General features: G+C 45.5%; 1 protein-coding gene across 6 annotated transcripts in view; it reads left to right on the top strand.

Moving 5' to 3' along the window:
• MRTFA (myocardin related transcription factor A) overlaps positions 1-20,283 on the top strand; it is a 213,204-nt gene that overhangs the window by 175,252 nt on the left and 17,669 nt on the right. For 5 of the 6 annotated variants that reach the window (XM_042947904.1, XM_042947903.1, XM_042947902.1 and 2 more), the window contains one exon: positions 18,325-18,380. In XM_042947904.1, coding sequence (XP_042803838.1) covers positions 18,325-18,380 — 56 coding nt within the window. Of the gene's footprint in view, positions 1-15,052; positions 15,500-18,324; positions 18,381-20,283 lie in introns of those variants that run through there. The other variant, XM_042947907.1, reaches the window with a different exon arrangement.

The raw sequence follows: 20,283 nt of genomic DNA, 5'->3' as shown, positions 1-20,283 counted from the left end.
CCAGTGTTAGCTGGAAATCTCCTGTTCGTCTGATTATAGCAATCTCTGCACCAAGAAGACATTTTTTTTAAATTTATTTTTAAGTTTATTTTGAGAGAGAGCGAGAGCATGAGTGGGATAGGAGCAGAGAGAGAGAGGGGGAGAGAGAATTCCAAGCAGGCTTTGCACTGTCCTCGCAGGGCCCAACTCGGGGCTCCAACTCACAAATTGTTGAGATCATGACCTGAGCCGAGATCAAGAGTCAGACACTTAACTGACTGAGCCACCCAGGCACCCCAAGAAATTTCTTTTAAATTCTAACAAGAGGTTTTTTTTTTTTTTTTTTTTTTTTTTGTTTTGTTTTTTTTAACATTTATTTATTTTTGAGACAGAGAGAGACGGAGCATGAATGGGGGAGGGGCAGAGAGAGAGGGAGACACAGAATCGGAAGCAAGCTCCAGGCTCTGAGCCATCAGCCCAGAGCCCGACTCGGGGCTCAAACTCATGGACCGTGAGATCGTGACCTGAGCCGAAGTCGGACACTCAACAGACCGAGCCACCCAGGCGCCCCTAACAAGAGGTTTTTTAATGGCTTGCAGTATCAGGATTGATTACTATGATCCCTTTGTCTTGGAAGCTGAATTTCTTCTTAATAATATTTTTATTTGTAACTTGGGAATCGTTACTAATAATATTCTTTACCAAATGTACAAACTGAGTTTCCAGATTCTTTTTCTTTAGTACAAATGGGTCAAATCCATTTTGGTAAAGCTCTTTTAAAACTGATTTTTGTTTTTGTAAACCCTAAGAGAATAAACCAACCTCCTGAAGCCTCAGAGTTTCTTGTAATGAGAAAAAGGCTGTAATTTAACTCTGTCATCTAGTAAGTTGGTGATGGCATGGGATCTTTTCCCCAAGTTACTAGAATTCAAAAGAACTAGCCGCTAGACCAGCCCTGTCCAATAGCACTGTCAACAGTGATAGAAATAATATGTAACGCTAGCCACTATCCACATGGGATGTTGAGCACTCAAAATGTGGTTAGCTTGAGTGAAGAGCTAAATTTTTTTAAAATGTTTATTTATTTATTTTGAGAGAGGGAGAGAGAGAAAGAGTGTGTGTGTGTGTTGGATGCCTATGGTGTGTGCACGCACGCACGGAGGAGGAGCAGAGGGAGAGGGGGAGAGAGAATCCTAAGCAGTCTCTGTGCTGTGAGCACAGAGCCCAGCGCAGGGCTCGATCTCATGAACTATGAGATCATGACCTGAGCTGAAATCAAGAATCGGACGCTTAACCAACTTTGCCACTCAGGTGCCCCAAGAGCTGAATTTTCAACTTTAATTTAAATTTAAATAGTCACATATGGATGGTGGCTATTGTATTAGTGGAGTTTTACACCTTACTCTCCCACTTAGGAACAAGGTGACTTTGGGCAACTCAGTTAACTTTTCTGAACTCAACTTCTACTTTTATAAAAAGGGGATAATAACTCTTCTTACCTATCCACAGAGTTAGTTTGGAAATAAATGAGGCGATATGTTGTTCATGCTTTTGAAGTATAGGCACTGTTATTCTCAAGAATGAGAGGAGCATTAGCTTGGCTCTATCATCTCGTGAATCTGAAAGCAGTATACGCACACACACACACACACACACACACACACACACACACACATATATCTTATTAATTTCTCTCAAAACCAATGTTTGGGAACAGGAACTATTTTTCAATAAATAACCTCTTATTTGCATTTTCATCTTTATAACAGTTGCTGAAAATTATTGAGTCAGAGAACCACTAGCCAACATGGTACTCTGTTAAGACTGTTTCCATTTTGGTTGTATAGTAACAAGACTATCATTTTATTAGCTTGCTGTCTCCATGGCAGTGGATGCTTCTTTTTTACTCTCTCTTAAAACAAATAAATAAGTGGGTTGGAAATAGTGTTTTTTAAAATCTCTGGGCAACTTGCCAAGAGACAGAAATGTTCACCAGTGGGGACACAGAGGTGATTTCAGGAGAGATGAGGGTCTGGTTTGAGTCTGGATTGCCCTTTTCTTTTTAAAACTTAGGTCTAAGTTGACAAAATTATAGGCTTCCTGGAAATGTCATTTGTCTTGCTTTTTAAGTGAAGTGTTACAGTGTTCAAGGCTTCTGTCTCAGTGGGTACTTTGTAGATTCTGAGTCTAGGTGGGAGCAGAGGTGAGTGCAGATCTGCACCTCGGCTTCTGTCATTTCCCATTTGCTCCAGTCCACTTGGGAGTGGCTAGAAGCTCTGTGGCAGTCTGAACTGCTGTTCCTATGAGCCAGAGAAATTTGGCCAAGATGCAGCCCATGTCCCTCTCCAGTAAGAACCCAGAAAAGGCATTCCCCAAGCCCCAATTTTGCCCACTGCCTCTGGTCTAGTCTATGCCCTCAGGCTCATGCTTCCTTTATTTTTCTTTTTTTTAATTTTTAATTTTTTTTTTTTTAAACAGAGAGAGAGCTCAAGCAGGAGAGAGGGGCAGAAGGAGAGGGAGAGAAAGAGAATCTTAAGCTTGACTTGGGGCTCAATCCCATGACCCTAGGGTCATGGCCTGGCCAAAATCAACATTCGGATATTCATTTGACTAAGCCACCCAGGCACCCTCATGCTTCTTTTAGATACTGACTCTCACAAATATTCTTGCAACTCATTTGGCTCTTTTGTTTATTTTTTTTATTTTTTTTTAAAGTTTCATTTATTTATTTTGAGAGAGAGAGAGAAAGCATGAGCAGGGGAGGGGCAGAGAGAGGGAAAGAGAATCCCGAGCAGACTCCACCCTGTCACCACAGAGCCTGACGTGGGGCTCAAATTCATGAACGGTGAGATCATGACCTGAGCAGAAATCAGGAGTCGGACGATTAATGGACTGAGCCACCCAGGTGCCCTCCATTTGGCTCTTTAGATATATAAATATCTTTGTTTGAAAGAGCTAGTTGCCTTTTCTTTTTTTTTTCTTTAATTAAAAAATGTTTATTAATTTACTGTTTGGGGGGTGGGGGGGGCAGGGGCAGCAGGGCAAGGAGTGATCAGAGAGCAAGGGAGAAAGAGAATCCCAAGCAGGCTTCATGCTCAGCACAGAGCTGGACACTGGGTTCAGTCCCGTGAACCACAAGATGACCACCTGAGCCAAAATCAGAGTTGGATTCTTAACCAACTGAATCACCCAGTGCCCCTAGTTGCCTTTTTCTTCTAAAAATTGAGATATAATTGACATATAACATTATATTAGTGTCAGGAGTACAATATAGCCTTTTTTTTTTTTTTTTTTTTTTTTTTTTTTTTTTTTTTTTTTTTTTTTTTTAAGATGCAGTGAACACTGCCTGATTGAGATGATGTTTCTTCAGCTTGGAAGTGTGACCCTTTCACTGTAGTTGAATGTCAAGTTTACATGGCATTTGAGAAATACCAGTGTAAAAATGTGTCCTAGGATTGGTGCTAATCTGATCCCTAAACCTGAAGCTGAGAGAAAATTGTGTGAGACACATGGCCTCAGCAGTTTTGTCTCAGGAGACCAGCTGAGTGTATCACTCCTGGGTGTTAAATGTTGTATTTCTGATAGATGTCAGCGACCTCATCTCTCTTCCTGCTATTGTAGGATTTCTTCTCTCAGTGGTTAGTGACTAGCATCAAACCTCCTCCTTGGCCAGTTGGTAACAGATCCTAAAATAGGACTCTAGAGTGAGTTGTATGTTTATGTTCTGAGCATATTCATTGTTGAATTCAAAGAAGAATTTTAATAGGAAGCTCTGTTGAACAGGCCATCAAAAGTAGCCTTCTTGATATGGGTTCTTGATACAATTTAATATCTAAAAAGTACAGTAGAAAAAAAAGGTGGGGGTTGGTGTCTGGGTGGCTCAGTTGGTTAAGCGTCCACACTTGATTTCTGCTCAGGTCAAGATCTCACAGTTCGTGAGTTCAAGCCCCACATCAGGCTCTGCACTGACAGCTCAGAGTGTGCTTGGGATTCTTTCTCCCTCTCTCGGTGCCCCTCCCATGCATGCTTTCTCTCTGTGTCTCAAAATAAATAAAAACTTAAAAGAAATTACAGTGGATATTCAGTTTTATTTAATAATTCTTGAAGTGTCTGAGATAGCCAAGGCCAACTTCTTTTCAAGGTAATAAATGGAGTAAAGGAGTTTATAAAAGTCACTTGTTGAAGCTACTCACAGAATTTACCTGTACAATTACAAATGTAAAGAATCACACTCAGGGCGCCTGGGTGGCTCAGTTGGTTAGGCGTCTGACCTCAGCTCAGGTCATGATCTTGCAGTTCATGGGTAAAAACCCCACATCAGGCTCTGTGCTGACAGCTCAGAGCCTGGAGCCTGCTTCGGACTCTGTGTCTCCCTCTCTCTCTGCCCCTCTCCTGCTTGCTCTCTGTCTCTCTCTCAAAAATGAGTAAACATTAAAATTTAAAAAAAAAGAATCACACGCTCAAGGGGGCTGTGATAGTGTCTGACAATGTGGCGACTTAACATTTTCAGCCCAGTGGGGTGCTAGCTGCAGAAAGGGCACAGGTGATTTGGAGCTTTTTCCTATGCAGGTGACTTAAGCATATTGATTATGGGGCTTCAGTAAGAAATAGTAGCTTTTGGGTGTGTGCGTGCTTCAGCAGGGAGCATGCACCAGTGTGGTCGCTGGTCCAGAGCACTGGACTGGACTGCGATGTGAGAGCCACATATAAATATGGCTGGCATGTATGTCAGAGGGAAGCTCAGAAGGCCAAGTTCACAATATTTGGCCCCTCATATTCTACCCTTTAGGAATTCAGTGTACCTGTTGATAATTCATCATGTAAAAGATTGCATCCTGACCTTTTCTTCCCAGTCTTATGTCTCTTTCGCTGTCAGTGGGTCAAGGTTGCGAGACTGAAACAGCTTGCACTCCTGGGAAGGAAAAAGATTCAGCATTCTGAGTCTCTACTTTTGCATTTATTCTTGGTTGTTGGCTTTCCTGCTGGTTTGGGTGGGGATGACAACTCAGATGCCAAAACAGTGGTGGTGGCGAGCCTGATACCAAAACAGGATGTACATGAAGGACGTTTTCTGTTAGTTTGGATTCTTGCTTGCACCAGAATGTGTGATCCCTTCCGCATACGCCACCACCCCAGCTCTTTCTTTGACTCACATGGACTTGGACTTAGTTCTGGTTTTCATTGTCATGGCCAGTCCCTGGAACTGTCAACACAACTCTTTAGTTAATGGTCTTTGTTGCAAGAATTGGAGGCATTTTGGTAGGACAGCTAAAAACAGTTAAGACAGAAAATGAAGTCAGGCCCAGTTAGCTCTCAGCATTTCATTCCACATGCTTGCTGTTTGCTGCAGGAGGATGGCACAGAAAAAAAGTGAAAACAGTACCAATGCCTCAAATTTAACAGCTTCTAGCAGCTGGCAGAGCACTTTCTCTTTAGTGCTAACAGCCGTCAGTGTGGAGGTTTGTATAATTGCCACCTCCTCGATGAGGCTCTTGAGGCTGGCTCAGGGGTCATGTGACTTGCCCACAGTCACACCATACCGAAGGACAGAGGCAGCGCCAGTCTGGTCTCCTGGCTCCAAAGCCCATGCTAATTCCTGAAGGTCACAGTCTAATGGTTCTCAATGATGTAGGAGTTTTATGAGATAGCCTGTCATACTTTCCTCTGCAGCTTCAGTATTGAAAATTGAAAACAGCATCAGATCAGGACCCATAGTTGAGGAAGTAAGGTGAAAGTTGGTAGTGGGGGTGAGAGTAACCCCGTCATTTTTGAGCCCCCCCCCCCCCCCCCCCCCGCCCAATGAAATTGCTTCCAAATTGCTGCTCCTGTCTGCTGGCTGTGGGGCTTAAAGGCCATGGACATCTTTCCACTTCCATCATCATAACCCTTAGTTAAATCAGAGCCTCCTGATTTGATTTCTCTTGTGCCATTGATACTCCTTAGAAAATCTTACGTGTCCCTTCACCACAGTTGCCCAGACAAGTTCCCAGGATTCAGCACACAGTTACCCCTGTAATCCTCATAGATTCTCGAAAGCTGGTGTAGTGTGCCCCAGGTTAAGAGCCCCTGTTCTGCCTGGATACAGAATCATCTCCCTAAAGGTGGTGATGTCACACCTGTGACACAGCTGACCTCTGTGCTTCTGTCCCTCCAGTGTGTAAGTGACCCTCCCCCTTTCCTGTCCTGAGTCCAGCGATCCTCTGGGCTCCTCGCCTGCTGTGTTCTAAGACCCAGAACTGCTTTTCTATAGCTGCCTTCTATTGAGTGTGATTGCCAGGCTGCAGATACAAACAGTGGGGTGTGGAGTCCATCCCAGCTAGGCCCTCACCAGGGTGGGAGGAGAATGATCCTTTGACTCGGAAATGCATACTTGGCAACTCAAAGCAATGATCCTCAAAGGGACTCAGGAGATGAAGCTCTTTACTCACTTGTGGGCACCTACCTAGACAGCAGAGTTGAAAGTTTGAATGAAGCTGTTGAGAAAAGTTATCAAGTGCTTACTAGGTGTACTTTGTAGTCACTTAGCCCCTGACGGTGGAGAGTGAGCAAACAAAAATCCTTACTTTCCCATCTGCCGTGTGCTGCCTTTTCTCTGCCTTTAGGACTTAGAGAAATCTTGGTTTTTGAATGTTAGCAGCAGCAGAATCCTTGAGGAGCTTAATAGAGTAAAATTCTTGAAGCCCGGGAGTCTGCATTCTAGAGAGAGTCTTGCTCTCCAGAGAAGTTCTGATGCAAATGACTCTTGAACCTCACTCAGAGGCGTGCTGGGCTGAGGGATGCTGGCCTCTTTGCCCTTTTCATGTTTAGTGGTGGAGCGGGGTCTTGTTATTCTCCCCTCTCAGGAGTTGTGAGGCGAAAGACAGCCTGTCTTCATGCTTCAAGAGTTGATGCCAACTTTCTAAGACCATTGAGGCTGCTGGTTTATGAAATGGTTGTGTATAGAAGCTTAAGAACCCCGTTTTCCAGTGCCGGGGAAAGCCTGCCTCGCCTGCCTCTCTGATGGCGGTGTCAGTGGTCCATATGGCCAACTTAATGAATTGCCTGGAGCTGTGTGCAGACCTCCATGCAAGGGCCAACGGATGAGGCAGAAGACGCCTTCAACTTTGGAAGGAGTTTGGTTATGCAGTGACTCCCTGTTCTGCCACATTGGCCCCTTGGAGAGAGGGTTGGAGGGAAAAGGACTGGGAGAATGTGTGTCCCCTTGACATCTTTTGAGGTTGTATCTGTCCCATTGCCAATATTAGAGAAAGGAGAAGGGAGCATCTCTTTCTAGAGGAGAAGCCAGGAAAAGAAAGCAAAATGCAAAAGATCAGATTAAAATCAGAGGAGTTTTTGTTTGTGATTTGTGTGTGTGTGTGTGTGTGTGTGTGTGTGTGTGTGTGTGTGTGTACGTGTGTGCAGGTGTGTGCATGTGGTAACTATCACATTTTGGAGGGAAAAGAGATAACTTGACAGAGTTATCTTCCACACCCCCACCCCCTCCTCTTGCCTCTGTTGTGCTGAAATATGTACAAATAAAAAGATCTGAATTTTGGAATCAGGAGAACCAAAGTTTAGTCTCCCATTATGTCGTTGATCAGGATGTGATGTCAGGGAAGTCAGTTTTCTAGTATGAAATGGGAAAAATAATAGGTTCCAAGAAGCTCGAGGAAGGTAATTCCCAACACACTATACAAACATCGGGGAAAACAAGGAAACCATTTGTAGCAAATCTATTTATGTTACTTTTGGGAGCCTTTTTGTCAGTCTCTAGATTGACAGGCACGATCCTACTTTATTTCTTCTCTCCATGTCATTTCCTCTAATACCACTCGCAAACTGAGTAAAGCCCAGAGTCCTACAAGGCCCCTGTGGCTACCCCCTCACCGCCTCTCCTCACACTCTGTGTCCCTTCTGCTCTGCCACCCTGGCCTCCTTGACGCCCTCTGTCGTTCGGCAGCTTCCCACCCAGGGCCTTGACTTTTGCTGTTCTCTCACCAGGAAGGCTCTTCCTCAGATGGCTGCAGGGCTCACTCCCTTCCTCAGGCAGGTCTCTGTTCAAATGACACTCCAGAAAGTCTCTCCTGGCCTTCCGTATGGCGAAACGTTCCTGCCCTCACCACTCTATCACTCAACCCCTGCTTTATACTTCATAGTGTGTATCACCTCCTGTGGTATCATATGTTCATTTGCTTCGTGTGTCATCGCTCACTAGAATGTAAGCTGTAGGAGAACACAGATATCCCAGCACGAAAACAGAGTCTGACACATGGGCTCTCAGTAAACATTTATTGGGAGAATGAGTGAGTAGTTTACTGTTAGCACATCTTAACCTCTTAGGAGACGTAAACCTCTGGACCCCACTTCCTCACCTCTTACTTCACCTGCTGCAGTTAGTGTAGTCCGCTAACCCTCCGGCATAGCTCTGAGACCAGCGGCCACTTCCTAAGTATAAGCAATCCTCTGGAAACTTCGCAGGCCTTATTTTGTCTCTCTTCTTCTACCTACTCTCTTTCTTGAAGCTTCCTCCTGACATCAGCTTTGCCTCGCCCTCTCCTGCCTCTGAGAGCCTCCTCGGGGTCCTTTTCTGGGCTCTCTTCATCACTAGTGATGAATTTAATCACTTAAATTCTGGGATTCTCGGGGCGCCTGGGTGGCTCAGTCGGTTAAGCATCCGACTTTGGCTCAGGTCATGATCTCGCAGTCCGTGGGTTCGAGCCCCGCGTCGGGCTCTGTGCTGACAGCACAGAGCCTGGAGCCTGTTTCAGATTCTGTGTCTCCCTCTCTCTGACCCTCCCCTGTTCATGCTCTGTCTCTCCCTGTCTCAAGGATAAATAAACGTTGGAAAAAAAAAATTAAAAAAAAAAAATTCTGGGATTCTCTTAAGATTCAGCCTGGAAAATATTTTCTCCTGTCTCTGCATATCATATCACGTTATCCTTAGATGACATCACACATACACACACACACACAGACACACACACACACACACACACACACACACACACACACACACACAAATGCACGTGTACATACATGCACAAATTGGCACATCTCCTGATAGGGTGTCTCGCGATCAGCTCATATTCAGCACGCCCAAAACTGAACGCAGTTTCTCCCACCCTGTCCCAAGTTACTCCTCCCATATCCCCGTCTGGGAGTGTTAGTGGCACAGCCGTTCACCCAGTCATTCCATTTTATTCTTCTAAATGGCCTCTCAATCACTACACAGTCTCGTAAAAATGAGTTCTTATTCGTTTGCCATTCCAGCTGATTTGAGGCAGGGGTCATCAGTAGATGCTAAAACCATGAGGGAAGTGGTGGTTAGGGAACAGGATTTTCACATGGGCTCAAGATATTACCCCACAGGTTGCATATTAATTACAAAGGAGGAATGCTACTTTTAAGATGGAGACATCTGTTACCTTTCAAACTTTGAGCACCATCAGTTGCTGGGCAACGTGGCCTTACATGTCTCCTGATATTAAGAAGTATACATCGGGGCGCCTGGGTGGCTCAGTCGGTTGAGCGTTCGACTTCGGCTCGGGTCATGATCTCACAGTTCGTGGGTTCGAGCCCCGCGTCGGGCTCTGTGCTGACAGCTCAGAGCCTGGAGCCTGTTTCGGATTCTGTGTCTCCCTCTCTCTCTCTGACCCTCCCCCATTCATGCTCTGTCTCTCTCTGTCTCAAAAGTAAATAAACGTTAAAAAAAAAAATAAGTATACATCAACTGTATAGTTTCCTTGCCAAAAGTATTTAACATAAATCTAACATGAGGAAACAAACTCAGAATATAGGACATTCTTTTGGCAAGACAACTGGCTTAGATACTTAGGTCAGTGTCATGAAAAACGAAAAAGGCAAGAGTATTGTTCTAGATTGTGACTGAAGGGACAGCAGCCAAATGTAGTGCATGACTCCCAATTAAATCTTGGATTGAGGGGGGGAATCTAAACAGCTATAAAAGACATTTTGGGGGGGGCAACTGAGCAAATTCAAATACGGACTGTAAATTATATTGAATCAGTGTTAATTTTCTTAGGTGTGATAAAGGTATTTTTGTTGTGTAGGAGAATGTCTTTATTCTCAGGAAATTCCCAAGAATTTGGGGCTGAAATGTCTTGATTGATATCTGCAACTTTCAAGTGATTCTGTAAACAAAAATTGTGTGTGTCTGTACCCATGCATGTGAGAGAGAGAGAACAAATATGGCTGAAAGATAACTGGCAGATCTAGGTCAGAGTTACAGGGCTGTTCATTATTTGTTCTTTCAGTGTTTTGGTAGGTTTGATAAATTCAGAAGTAAAAGGGGACACGGGGAAGGGGAGCATGTGAATGTAGACATGGGGGAGTTGAAATGAATATGTGCCGATTACCAGCCGCATTTCTGCTTATTTTATTTTTTAATATAGAACATTAAGTTAGAAATACCACCCCTCCCACTCCCCTCCATGCAGGTCTGATTATGTGCCTTCCTTGGCTAATGTGGTGACTACATATGGATCTCTGGATACAATTCTTTGTTTGTTTGTTTTTGAGATGGGGGGGGGGGGAAGGGGGAGAATCTCAGGCAGGCTCCTTGCTGTCATTGGAGAGCCCAATGTGGGGCTTGATCTCACAAACTGTGAGATCATGACCTGAGCCAAAATCAAGAGTCAGATGCTTAACTGACTGAGCCACCCAGGCATACAATTCTTAATAGCACAGGAAAAATATCATGCCCCTTCTCTCTGGCCTCCATGGTTTCTGATGAGAAATTTACTGTCATTCATATTGTTTTCCCTCTGGCTGCTTTCAAGTTTTTTCTTTCATTTTCAAAAGTTTAATTGTGTCATGTCCTGGCATGAATTTATTTGGGTTTGGGATTTGCTAAGACTTTGAATCTGTAGAATTATGTCTCTTGACAAATTTGGGAAGTTTTCAGCCTTTCCTTCCCTCCCCTTCTCTCTCCTCCGCTCCCCTCCCCTCCCCTCCATTCCCCTTCCCTCCTTCAAGAGAGAGAGTGCATACACCCAAGAGGCGGAGAGGGAGAGGGGGAATCTTAACTGGCTCGTGGAGCCCACTGCAGGGCTTAGTCTCACAACCATGAAATCATGACCTGAGCTAAAATCAAGTCAGATGCTTAACCAACTGAGCCACCCAGGCACCCCACAGCCATTTATTTCTTTAAGTTCTTTTTCAACCCACCGTTTTTCTTCTTCATCCAGGCCTTAGATGACAGAATGTTAGATTTTTTTATGGGTAGGGTTGACCTTGTTATCACTGGGCCATGGTGAAAGTCCTGACTTTTCACCAGCCCTCTCCTGACATCAGCAGGGATGCAGAGGGGGGGTGTCTTATTTCTGTGAGGTAGGGGTGTAAGTCCAGGTTCCCTGTTTTGTCTCCACTTATTTCTTGTGTGTTTGGGGGGAGGGTATTTGTTACTGGTTGGTGGGAGTGAAAGACCCAGCTTTCTACTTGGCCTTCTTTGACGCCTCTGGGCAGGGGTATTGGGGAGCTTTATTATAATAAAACCCAAACCTTTTCAAGGATGGGAGTCTAGACTCCCCACTTGACTTTTCTGGTCAGGGGTGAACCCACTGTTTTTTTGTGGTGTCAGTCTGGAGTAGAACGATTATTGTCTAAAAGTTTTCTAATTAAAAAAAAATTTTTTTTACATTTATTTTTGACAGAGAGACAGAGCACAAGTGGGGGAGGGGCAGAGAGAGACAGAGACACAGAATACGAAGCAGGCTCCAAGTTCCAAGCCGTCAGCATAGAGCCCGATGTGGGGCTTGAATTCACAAACCGCGAGATCATGACCTGAGCTGAAGTCAGATGCCCAACTGACTGAGCCACCCAGGTGCCCCTGTCCAAAAGTTTTCTGTTTGCCTAGGTTGCCCTTTCCCTGGTCCTTTGGCCAATGAGAGTAGGTTTTGTTGGGACTTTTTTGTCTGCCTCCATTGGCATTTACAGATGGTTGACTTCTTCAGCTCCAAGTCTAGAATGTAAGAGATAAAAAGGAAACCCAGGGAACTCACCACTGTGTCGTTCTTCAGGTCTCAAGGTCCCTTGCCAGTCTGCCTTCTTCTCTTCACCTTTCAGAACCTACATATGTTTGTTTGTTTTAATTTTTTTTTATTAAGTAAACTCTGCCCCCAACAGGGGTCTTGAACTCACAACCCTAAGGTCCAGATCATGCTCCTCCGACTGAGCCAGCCAGGCGCCCCTACTTTATGTTTGTTTTTTATATAACATCCAGAGTTTTTAGTTGTATTTAGCGGGAAGAGTAGAGAACAGTATGTCTGTTCCATGTCCCAGATGCACAAGTCCCTGCAGTAGCAAATGAAAGGTCTTTGTGGGCTGGGCTCTGCCTCATTGTCCCCAGATGACCTCCTCCTTGGTCCAACCATATCAAACTACTTGTAGCCCCTTGAACTTGTCATGCTCCTTCAAACCTTCATGTTCTTGCTCTTCCTTAGCCTCAGATGACTTTCCGACTCCCTTCTTTGTCTGCCTGTGGTGTTTCTGTTCTGTTCTGTTCATACGGGTTTTCTCTGTGAAATCTACCTGGACAGTTCATACACTCTTTCCTTGGGCTAAATTTTGCCTCTTCTGTCCTTTTCTCTAACCGGACCATGAATTACCTTTGAGGGCTGGAGCCCTATTCTGTATATCCTTGTCCTCAGTAACTGGCATAATAGTTACTTAAGAATTGTTTATTGGATATGGGGCGCCTGGGTGGCTCAGTTGGTTAAGCGTCCGACTTCGGCTCAGGTTATGATCTCACAGTCTGTGAGTTCGAGGCCTGCATCAGGCTGTGTGCTGACAGCTCAGAGCCTGGAACCTGCTTCAGATTCTGTGTCTCCATCTCTCTCTGCCCTTCCCCTGCTCATGCTCTGTCCCTCTCTGTCTCAAAAATAAATAAAACATTTTTAAAAATTAAAAAAAAATTGTTTATTGGATAGATGGATGGATTGCTATATTTCTAATATCCCACCTGGGTTATTATTATATGTTTATTATATGTTTATCCCCTCACCTCCCACAAAACCCCCACTTATGTTCACCCCCTGTGTGTGACTCTTACTTCTACAGTGGAGAGAGAAATCCAGCAGCTTGCCTGAAGGCAGGCCTCCTTGGACTATGGCAGGACTCCATTGGCTTCTGTTAGCTGTACCATGTTCGTAGCTTTGAGTTACTCTGAATGCAGAACTGGTGGAGAGTTTCTGGCAAAAGTATCTTATTGAGGATGGGAGCCATCGTTTTTATTATGTCAGCGCCTAATAAAGCCACATCCCAACCCAGGTACTTAATAAATATTCCTTAATGATAACGAGGAGATGAGTCTTGATGGCTAATTGCTGCCCTTCCTTGCTGAGATGCATTTCCAGAAGTGCTTTGTGGATCCTAGAAGACTTTCACTTGTCTACATGTTTAAGTAAATCTGGGGCTGGGATGGGAAAGCACTGGTTTAACGTCCTAAATTAATGTGAGAGGTTGGTTTTTAAGGATCCTTCTACTCACTCTCTAGTATGAGATTAAATCATGACGGCTTGACCCCCTTACTTCTGCATGGTAAGCCACAAAGCTCAGTGGACACAGTGAGCAGAGCATCGAACTCTGCCTTGGAAGCTGATGGCAGTATGTTTCTTAAAAACTTGAAAGTGTTTTTCTCTTTTTAGTTCACAGGGACCTCGTTTAAGGGAGAGAACATGAAAGGGGAGAAAGAAAATGGGTGCCAGAGAGGGGGCAGGGTCTAAGCTGGTGGTTGCAGCCAGCCAGGGATGAGACCCACAGCTGGAACTGAGACTGTGACAAAGAGCATCACACCTCGTAGCCATTTCTGTTCATTTGAGTTTTCCTTTCAAGTATGTGTGCACCCTTCCCTGTGTGCGTGCGGAGCGGCATGAGTGTCCGGGGGAGCCAGCTCCCAGAGGGTGGGAGTGAAGTGTCAAGAGCCGCCCTCCCACCCCAGACGCGTATATTACAGACAACATGCACAGTTTGGGGATTTGCGTCAGTTCTGTGGGGCTTCTCTTTCACAGACGGACTTCTAGGAGTTTCTGGGGAAATGAAATTTCTGAATAATATCCTGGCTCTTCTGACTAAGCCACTAAGGCAGAAAGGAGGAGAGAGATGGTCTTGGACCTCCATCTGGATGAACGCAGCCCTCCTCATTGGACACACATTTATGGGTCAACTTTGAGTCTTTCAGAGTTTTTCCGCAACAAGCAGAGGCCTAAACTTTAAAAGCTGTGTTCTGCTTTGCTGCATTTCCTCGTGTCCCATTCTGTTAGCATGGAAGCTTGAGGTGATTTTGACTCCACATTGCCGCTCACTCCAACATCAAGGAAGCCCAGGGTGTACGTTTATCACCCCTGCGTCTCTTTTACCACTTGCCCCCCCATGGCTGTGGCTTACAGCACAGCTGGCTGGATGCGCATGGGAATGCCTTCTGGACCCCAGACCCCTTGCAGTGAGAGCACCGGCTGCCCCACCTCCAGTCTCTCCCCAGGCGGACCCGAGGAGCCTCTCACAGGAATCCTGATAAAAACCCAGAGGGAGAGGGGCTGTTGGTCCCTTCTGTTGGAAGTACCTACTGAAGTTGCTGAACGTGCTCTCAGAGAGCAGTTAGCGATGAGGAAGGAGTAGCACAGAGCGAGTGGGGTGTTCACGGACTGGGAGAAACCAGCACACTTGTCAGGAGGTTGAGACAAAAGAAGAAAGTGGAGACAGAGCTAGACCTGGGTTGGGGTCCGCCACTGTATGAATGAATGACCTGTAACTGTGGTGTTAGTTTCATCACCTATAAAATTGGAAGAAGGGTCCCTACCTCGTGGGTTGTTAAGAGAATTCAGGGAGATTATGATGTTGTTGTTACAAAGTGAAAAATCATTTTGGGGCGCCTCGGTGGCTCAGTTGGTTAAGCGTCCAACTTCAGCCCAGGTCATGATCTCACGCTCCGTGGGTTCGAGCCCTGTGTCAGGCTCGGTGTTGACAGCTCAGAGCCTGGAGCCTGCTTCAGATTCTATGTCTCCCTCTCTCTCTGCCCCTCCCCTGCTCATGCTCTGTCTCTCCCTGTTTCAAAAATAAATAAAGATTAAAAGTAAATAAATAAATAAAAACAAAATGAAATAGTCTTTGTGGGATTGGTAATTACTGTCTTGAATTCTTTTCTTGGTCCTCACTTCTGGTTCTCTTGATCAGGCCCTGAGCAGCTAATGACTTTCTCTGATCTTCTCAATACCCCTCCCGCTTGTTTTGTAGTGTCAGTGCTGAAGGCTGCGCCATGAGCTCCACGGTGAGCCCCAGCTTTTGAACCGTGGCTTTCTGTGCCTGCGGTCACTTTGAACCCCTCCTCTCCGCCTTCTTCACACCTGTGTATGCTCAGTGCTGTGGTTGAGCTGACCTTTCCACATTGCCTGCACTCAGCCCTATGTCCGAGCAGTGTGTGTAATTGAAGCCTCCTTGCCTCCCCATCCAATAGGGTCGTCCTTCTCTACTTTTTGAAGAAGTTAAGAAATCTATCCAGTGGAATGGCAAGAAGTCTGACCTGAGGGTGAGATAGAGTGAAGCTATAACCTCACTTTGTCACTTGCTGGCCTTTCCTACCCTCTGGAGCCTGTCCTTATCTGTAAATTGGATTGTTACCTACCACATGGATGAATCATTAGGAATATAAAAGTAGATAACATGTTTAAAATATCTAGAACAGTGCCTGCCACATAAGTAGGCACTCCATAAATATTCATCTCTCCTTTGCTATTACGTGAAGATTCCCTAACCAAACAGGAAGTCCTGTATATGACAACCAGTTCTGCTTCTTATCCCCATTCTTTGATGCACTCCCCTTCCATCTAGAAATTCTGTGCTTTTGTGAGTTACTTTTCCAGAAATTGGATTTGTGCCTTACCCTTTGGGATGGCCAGTGTAAGTTGTTGAGGCAGCAGGCTAGCCAGGGTTCTAGGTAGATCATCTGTGGCTGTGATACCAAAACTAGCAGGTGTGTGTAGGAATTGAACCCATGATTCAGCTACATCACTGGGTTTGGTGACAGCAGCACCTCACGTTAATGTGTGTGTGCACCACTGGCTTCAGAGCACCCACTTTTATTTGATTCTTACAAGGGTTCCGAGAGGTAGGCAGATTCTCACTCTCCAGAAGAAGAAAAGGAAAACTGGGAAGGAGTCCCCTGTGTCACACCGGTAGTGATTGGTAGAACAGGAAAAGACCACAGACGCCTTGATTTTCTATCCAGGACTTCTATGTTTTGAACCCAGATGAGAACCAAAATTCTGGCTGTTCAAGTGAAAGCTTAGAGTTCTACCACAGACCCGTCTAGCTTTCCTGTCACTACTGTATGCTCTGTTTCCATTTCTTACAAGAATATTCATTAACTTATCGAATGAATTACATGCTAGGCAATCTAGACACTGGGGATACTGTCAGAAACAAAGGAAATAGACATGCCCTGATGGAACTTGTCCTAATGGTGGGAGGCTGATAATAAACAAGTTAGAAAGATGTGTGCTGTTAACTGTAAAGAATGTCACTCGGTGATGAGTGCTATGGAGAGAAATAAGAGAGGAAGCTGGGGGTGGGATGGGGCAGACACTGTGAGTTTTCACTTTGATTCTTTGTACTTATTGTCTCATCCCTGTGATACGCCCTCTGAGAGTGGTCCATCACACCCCAGTACCAGATTTCTACATGTCAGGGCTTTTGGAGACTGGTTTTGAAGTTGAACCAGCTTTACCCAGCGAAAGCAGGTGCAGGAGCTGTCTGCTTACCCACTAAATTGCTCAAGACTACCCCAGATCAGAGCTGGGATAGCCTGGATAGTGCCTTGGAATGCTCTGGTAGGTTGGGGAAGGAGCCTGTGCTGTTTTTTCCTTAGAGATTATTTGTTAAATCTATAGCTCCCCCTGCTGTTAGAAAACAGGGTAGGCTCTTAACTGATTTTTTTTTTTTTTTTAAATGATTCTTTTTTATCCTAAGATTTAAGAAAGTTTTGTTTTTTAAATAAGTACTGCTGGGACATTTAGATCTTTCTTCTGGGACTGCTGTTGCTGAGGCCCAGCCCCCAGGAGCAGGATGGGGGGAGGAAGCACAAAGGCCCAGGCAGGATAGGGTCATATCTGTGCTCCTGCTACTTTTAGCTTCTCTGTATGCCTGCACTCCTACCGCAGCCAGCAGCCTAGCAAAAGTTATCTCCACACACAGTTTCACAGCTGTTCTGAAATTCTAGGGCAGCAGAAGTGAAACTGACCATGGTCTTGTAAATTTCTCTGCTCTTGCTATTGTTCCCTACTTGAAGTGAGTCAGGCCTTTTCATCCTCTTACCCTCAGGGTGTCCCAACTCCTCATTTGTCTTTATAGCCAAGTGTTTGACACAAAACCGTCTTCATGATGCCACATTTGAGGAGATTTGGTCTTGGTTTGGCCTTGTTTGCTGAGTCGAGAGCTGTGGGCTGTGTGGTGGTAGATTCAGACCACAGTTGAGTCCTCGACAGGGCCTGTAGTGAGCCCTTCTTGTCAGCTGCTGGCTGTGTGCACCAGGGTCAACCAGACAGTCACTGTGAAATTCTTTTAGTCCTTAGAGATGAAATTCAAGGTCATTTTAGCTGAAGTGAAAAAGGAAATGGCACCCAACGAGACCTAGGTCTTTCTGGTGTAACTGCCCTGTTCAGTTTGGTCACTTTGTGAGTCCTAATGAGGTTGAAGGAGTAAGGTGGACCCCACACGAGGCTGTGCTCCTCCCAGAGTGAGGTGGGGCCCAGCAGGCATTCTTGGAAGATTGATCAATAAGGATTGTGCAGCTAACAGTCTGGTAACAGGTCCAGGATACTTTTTTTTTTTTTTTTTTTTTTTTAACATTTATTTATTTATTTTCGAGAGAGAGAGAGAGAGACAGACAGACAGACAGACAGAGCACAAGCAGGGGAGGGGTAGAGAGAGGAGGGAGACACAGAATCCGAAGCAGACTCCAGGCTGTGAGCTGTCAGCACAGAGCCCAACTTGGGGCCCGAACCCATGAATCATGAGATCATGGCCTGAGCCTAAGTTGAATGCTCAACCAACTGAGCCACTCAGGCGCCCCTCCAGGTTACTTTTTTAAGCTATATTCCATTTTTGCACTTTATACAGCCCAGGCTTAGGTAGTGACTGTTCTCGTTAGGAATAAAGTAACCAGAACTGTTTTAATGGGGCAACTGAACCATAAAGATATGTGCTTACTCAGGTGCCATGTTCTTCTTCACTTCCGCTGATAAGAATTAGTATTTCTAAAATTAACTTGAATTAAAATGTCTTCTCCACCGTAAACTATAGCTGTGCACATGATGCTTCATAAAAGTAATTCTTTTATGATTCTTTTCTCAACAGCTTTGAAAAGTCCAGCTGCGTTTCATGAGCAGAGAAGGAGCTTGGAGCGGGCCAGGGTAAGACCTTTCTTCCCCAGGGGCCTCCAGAGTGCATTTGCAGAGCCCGTTGTATTGCTGCTGTATTCCTTCCAGTCTAGTGCGCCCTGGGGCCAGCCCTCACCTCGTTCTAGACCGGAGGCGCTGCCTTTTTCTATTCTGTCCCCACCCCAGCCACCTTGTGGCAAGATCTGAAAACGGGATCAGAATTTCTCTTTTCCTGCACTTAAGGGTATATGATGATTAGCAGTCCTCCCTCTTGTGGCTCTGGAGACCGCCGGTATTTCCCCGTCTTTAATTCCACTTCACCTTTTGTGGATGTTAGAACGCGAACAGCAGCCATTGAAAAGCTTGCTGAGGGCTGGTCCTCCCGAGTCTGTGGCTGCACTGCCCACACCTCTCCAGGACGGGCATTCCGAGGGACAGAAAAGGTCTCTGTTGCCCAGAGTAGCCAGTGTCCACTCAAGGCTGTGGAGGCAGAAGCAGGGCCCCTGTCTGAGCCCCAGTTCATGTTGCTGCACCTGGCCTGCCGCCTTGTCCCCCCTCAGTTTCAGTTCCCTCAGGGACCTGAGGGGGATATTCTGCTGCCCAGTGTGGGCAGAGATGGGGAAGTCACCAGAACATGCTTCCCCTCTACCCCTTCACTTTTTTCTTTTACAAAAAGGCAAGGAAAGAGAACCTCCCAGTAGAGGACCCTATAGGCCATGGATCCTTAAGACTCTCAACTCTTTCAGAGACTGAAATATTTACCTCTAAGACTTTCTTACTGTCTTTATTTTATTTTTTTTAATTTCTAACAAGAATTATGAGTAATTCTTAGAGTGAGCGGGAAGAATGAGGTCATGGACACAGAACAAAGCAGCAACAAACTGTGCCGTTGGAGTTACTGGGAGGAGTGGAGAATACGGCAGGGGTGGGGGGGCGATGGCATTGCCCATGCCCGCAACCCACTTGCAGTAAGACTTGGTGCCGTTACCTGGACTGCTTCTCAGTAGGCAAGGAGTTCATTGGAGCAGATTAGAACAGCTCTTATTTTACAGAGTACTTTTGTGAGCAGCACGACATCATTTTGTGGTTGATGCCCACCTCCGCTCTTACGAATTAGGTGCTCTTTGTCTTCATTTCATAGATGCAGCTAAGAGAGATTAACTAAGCTACACAGCTAGTAAGTAGCAAAGCTGGGACTCAAACTTTGGCCTGTGGATGCCACATATTTTCTTAATTAGTGCCGTATTCTGCCTTGGCTTTGGCCACTGTTCCCAACTTCAGGTGGCTTAGAAAAGAAGACTTGTGGTGTCCAACACCTGTTCTGCCACCTGCAGCAGCCATGGCAGTACAGTTGCCCTCTGCAGATGGGGCAGAGCGATAGGCCCAGAGCCCACAGCCACTTAAAACCGTCTCCTAAAGAGCTCAGCACCACCCCAGGGCTGGCACAGGGCTGCCCAGTCGGAGCACCAAGTCTTCACCTTTACCACACACTGTGTGCTCTGGTTTTTTATTTTCCGCCCTCGTCGACCTTGTCCTGTCCTATGTTGTCTTAGCCTGCCCTGTGCTGGTTTTGACCCGGTAATGGTCTTGACCTATGGTTTGAAAAATTCTGGTGCAGAGGTTAAGAGCATAGACTCTGGAGTCAGATGGATCTGGGGCCACCTGTACATTAGAACACAAGCACCAGGCATGTGCTGGCTCGGACGCTGTTACGGGAATGGTTTAGTTCACCTGGAGTTGCAGAGATGCCGAAATGAGGACACTGGACTTTAGGGAACTAGGGCTATGACACCGTGTATCAGAATTAGTATTCCATATGGCGGCCACTCAGAATGAGTGGGAAATGTTCATGAGATCATACAGTGCTACCTTTTTTTGAACAAGGCATAAAATTATATTCAGTATAATTACAACTCTTTAAAATTAGACATCTTCT

This window comes from Panthera leo, chromosome B4, assembly GCF_018350215.1.
Source record: "Panthera leo isolate Ple1 chromosome B4, P.leo_Ple1_pat1.1, whole genome shotgun sequence".
Taxonomy (NCBI): domain Eukaryota; kingdom Metazoa; phylum Chordata; class Mammalia; order Carnivora; family Felidae; genus Panthera; species Panthera leo.
Note: the sequence above shows the minus strand (reverse complement) of the source record. Positions and strands in the feature narration are given on the sequence as shown.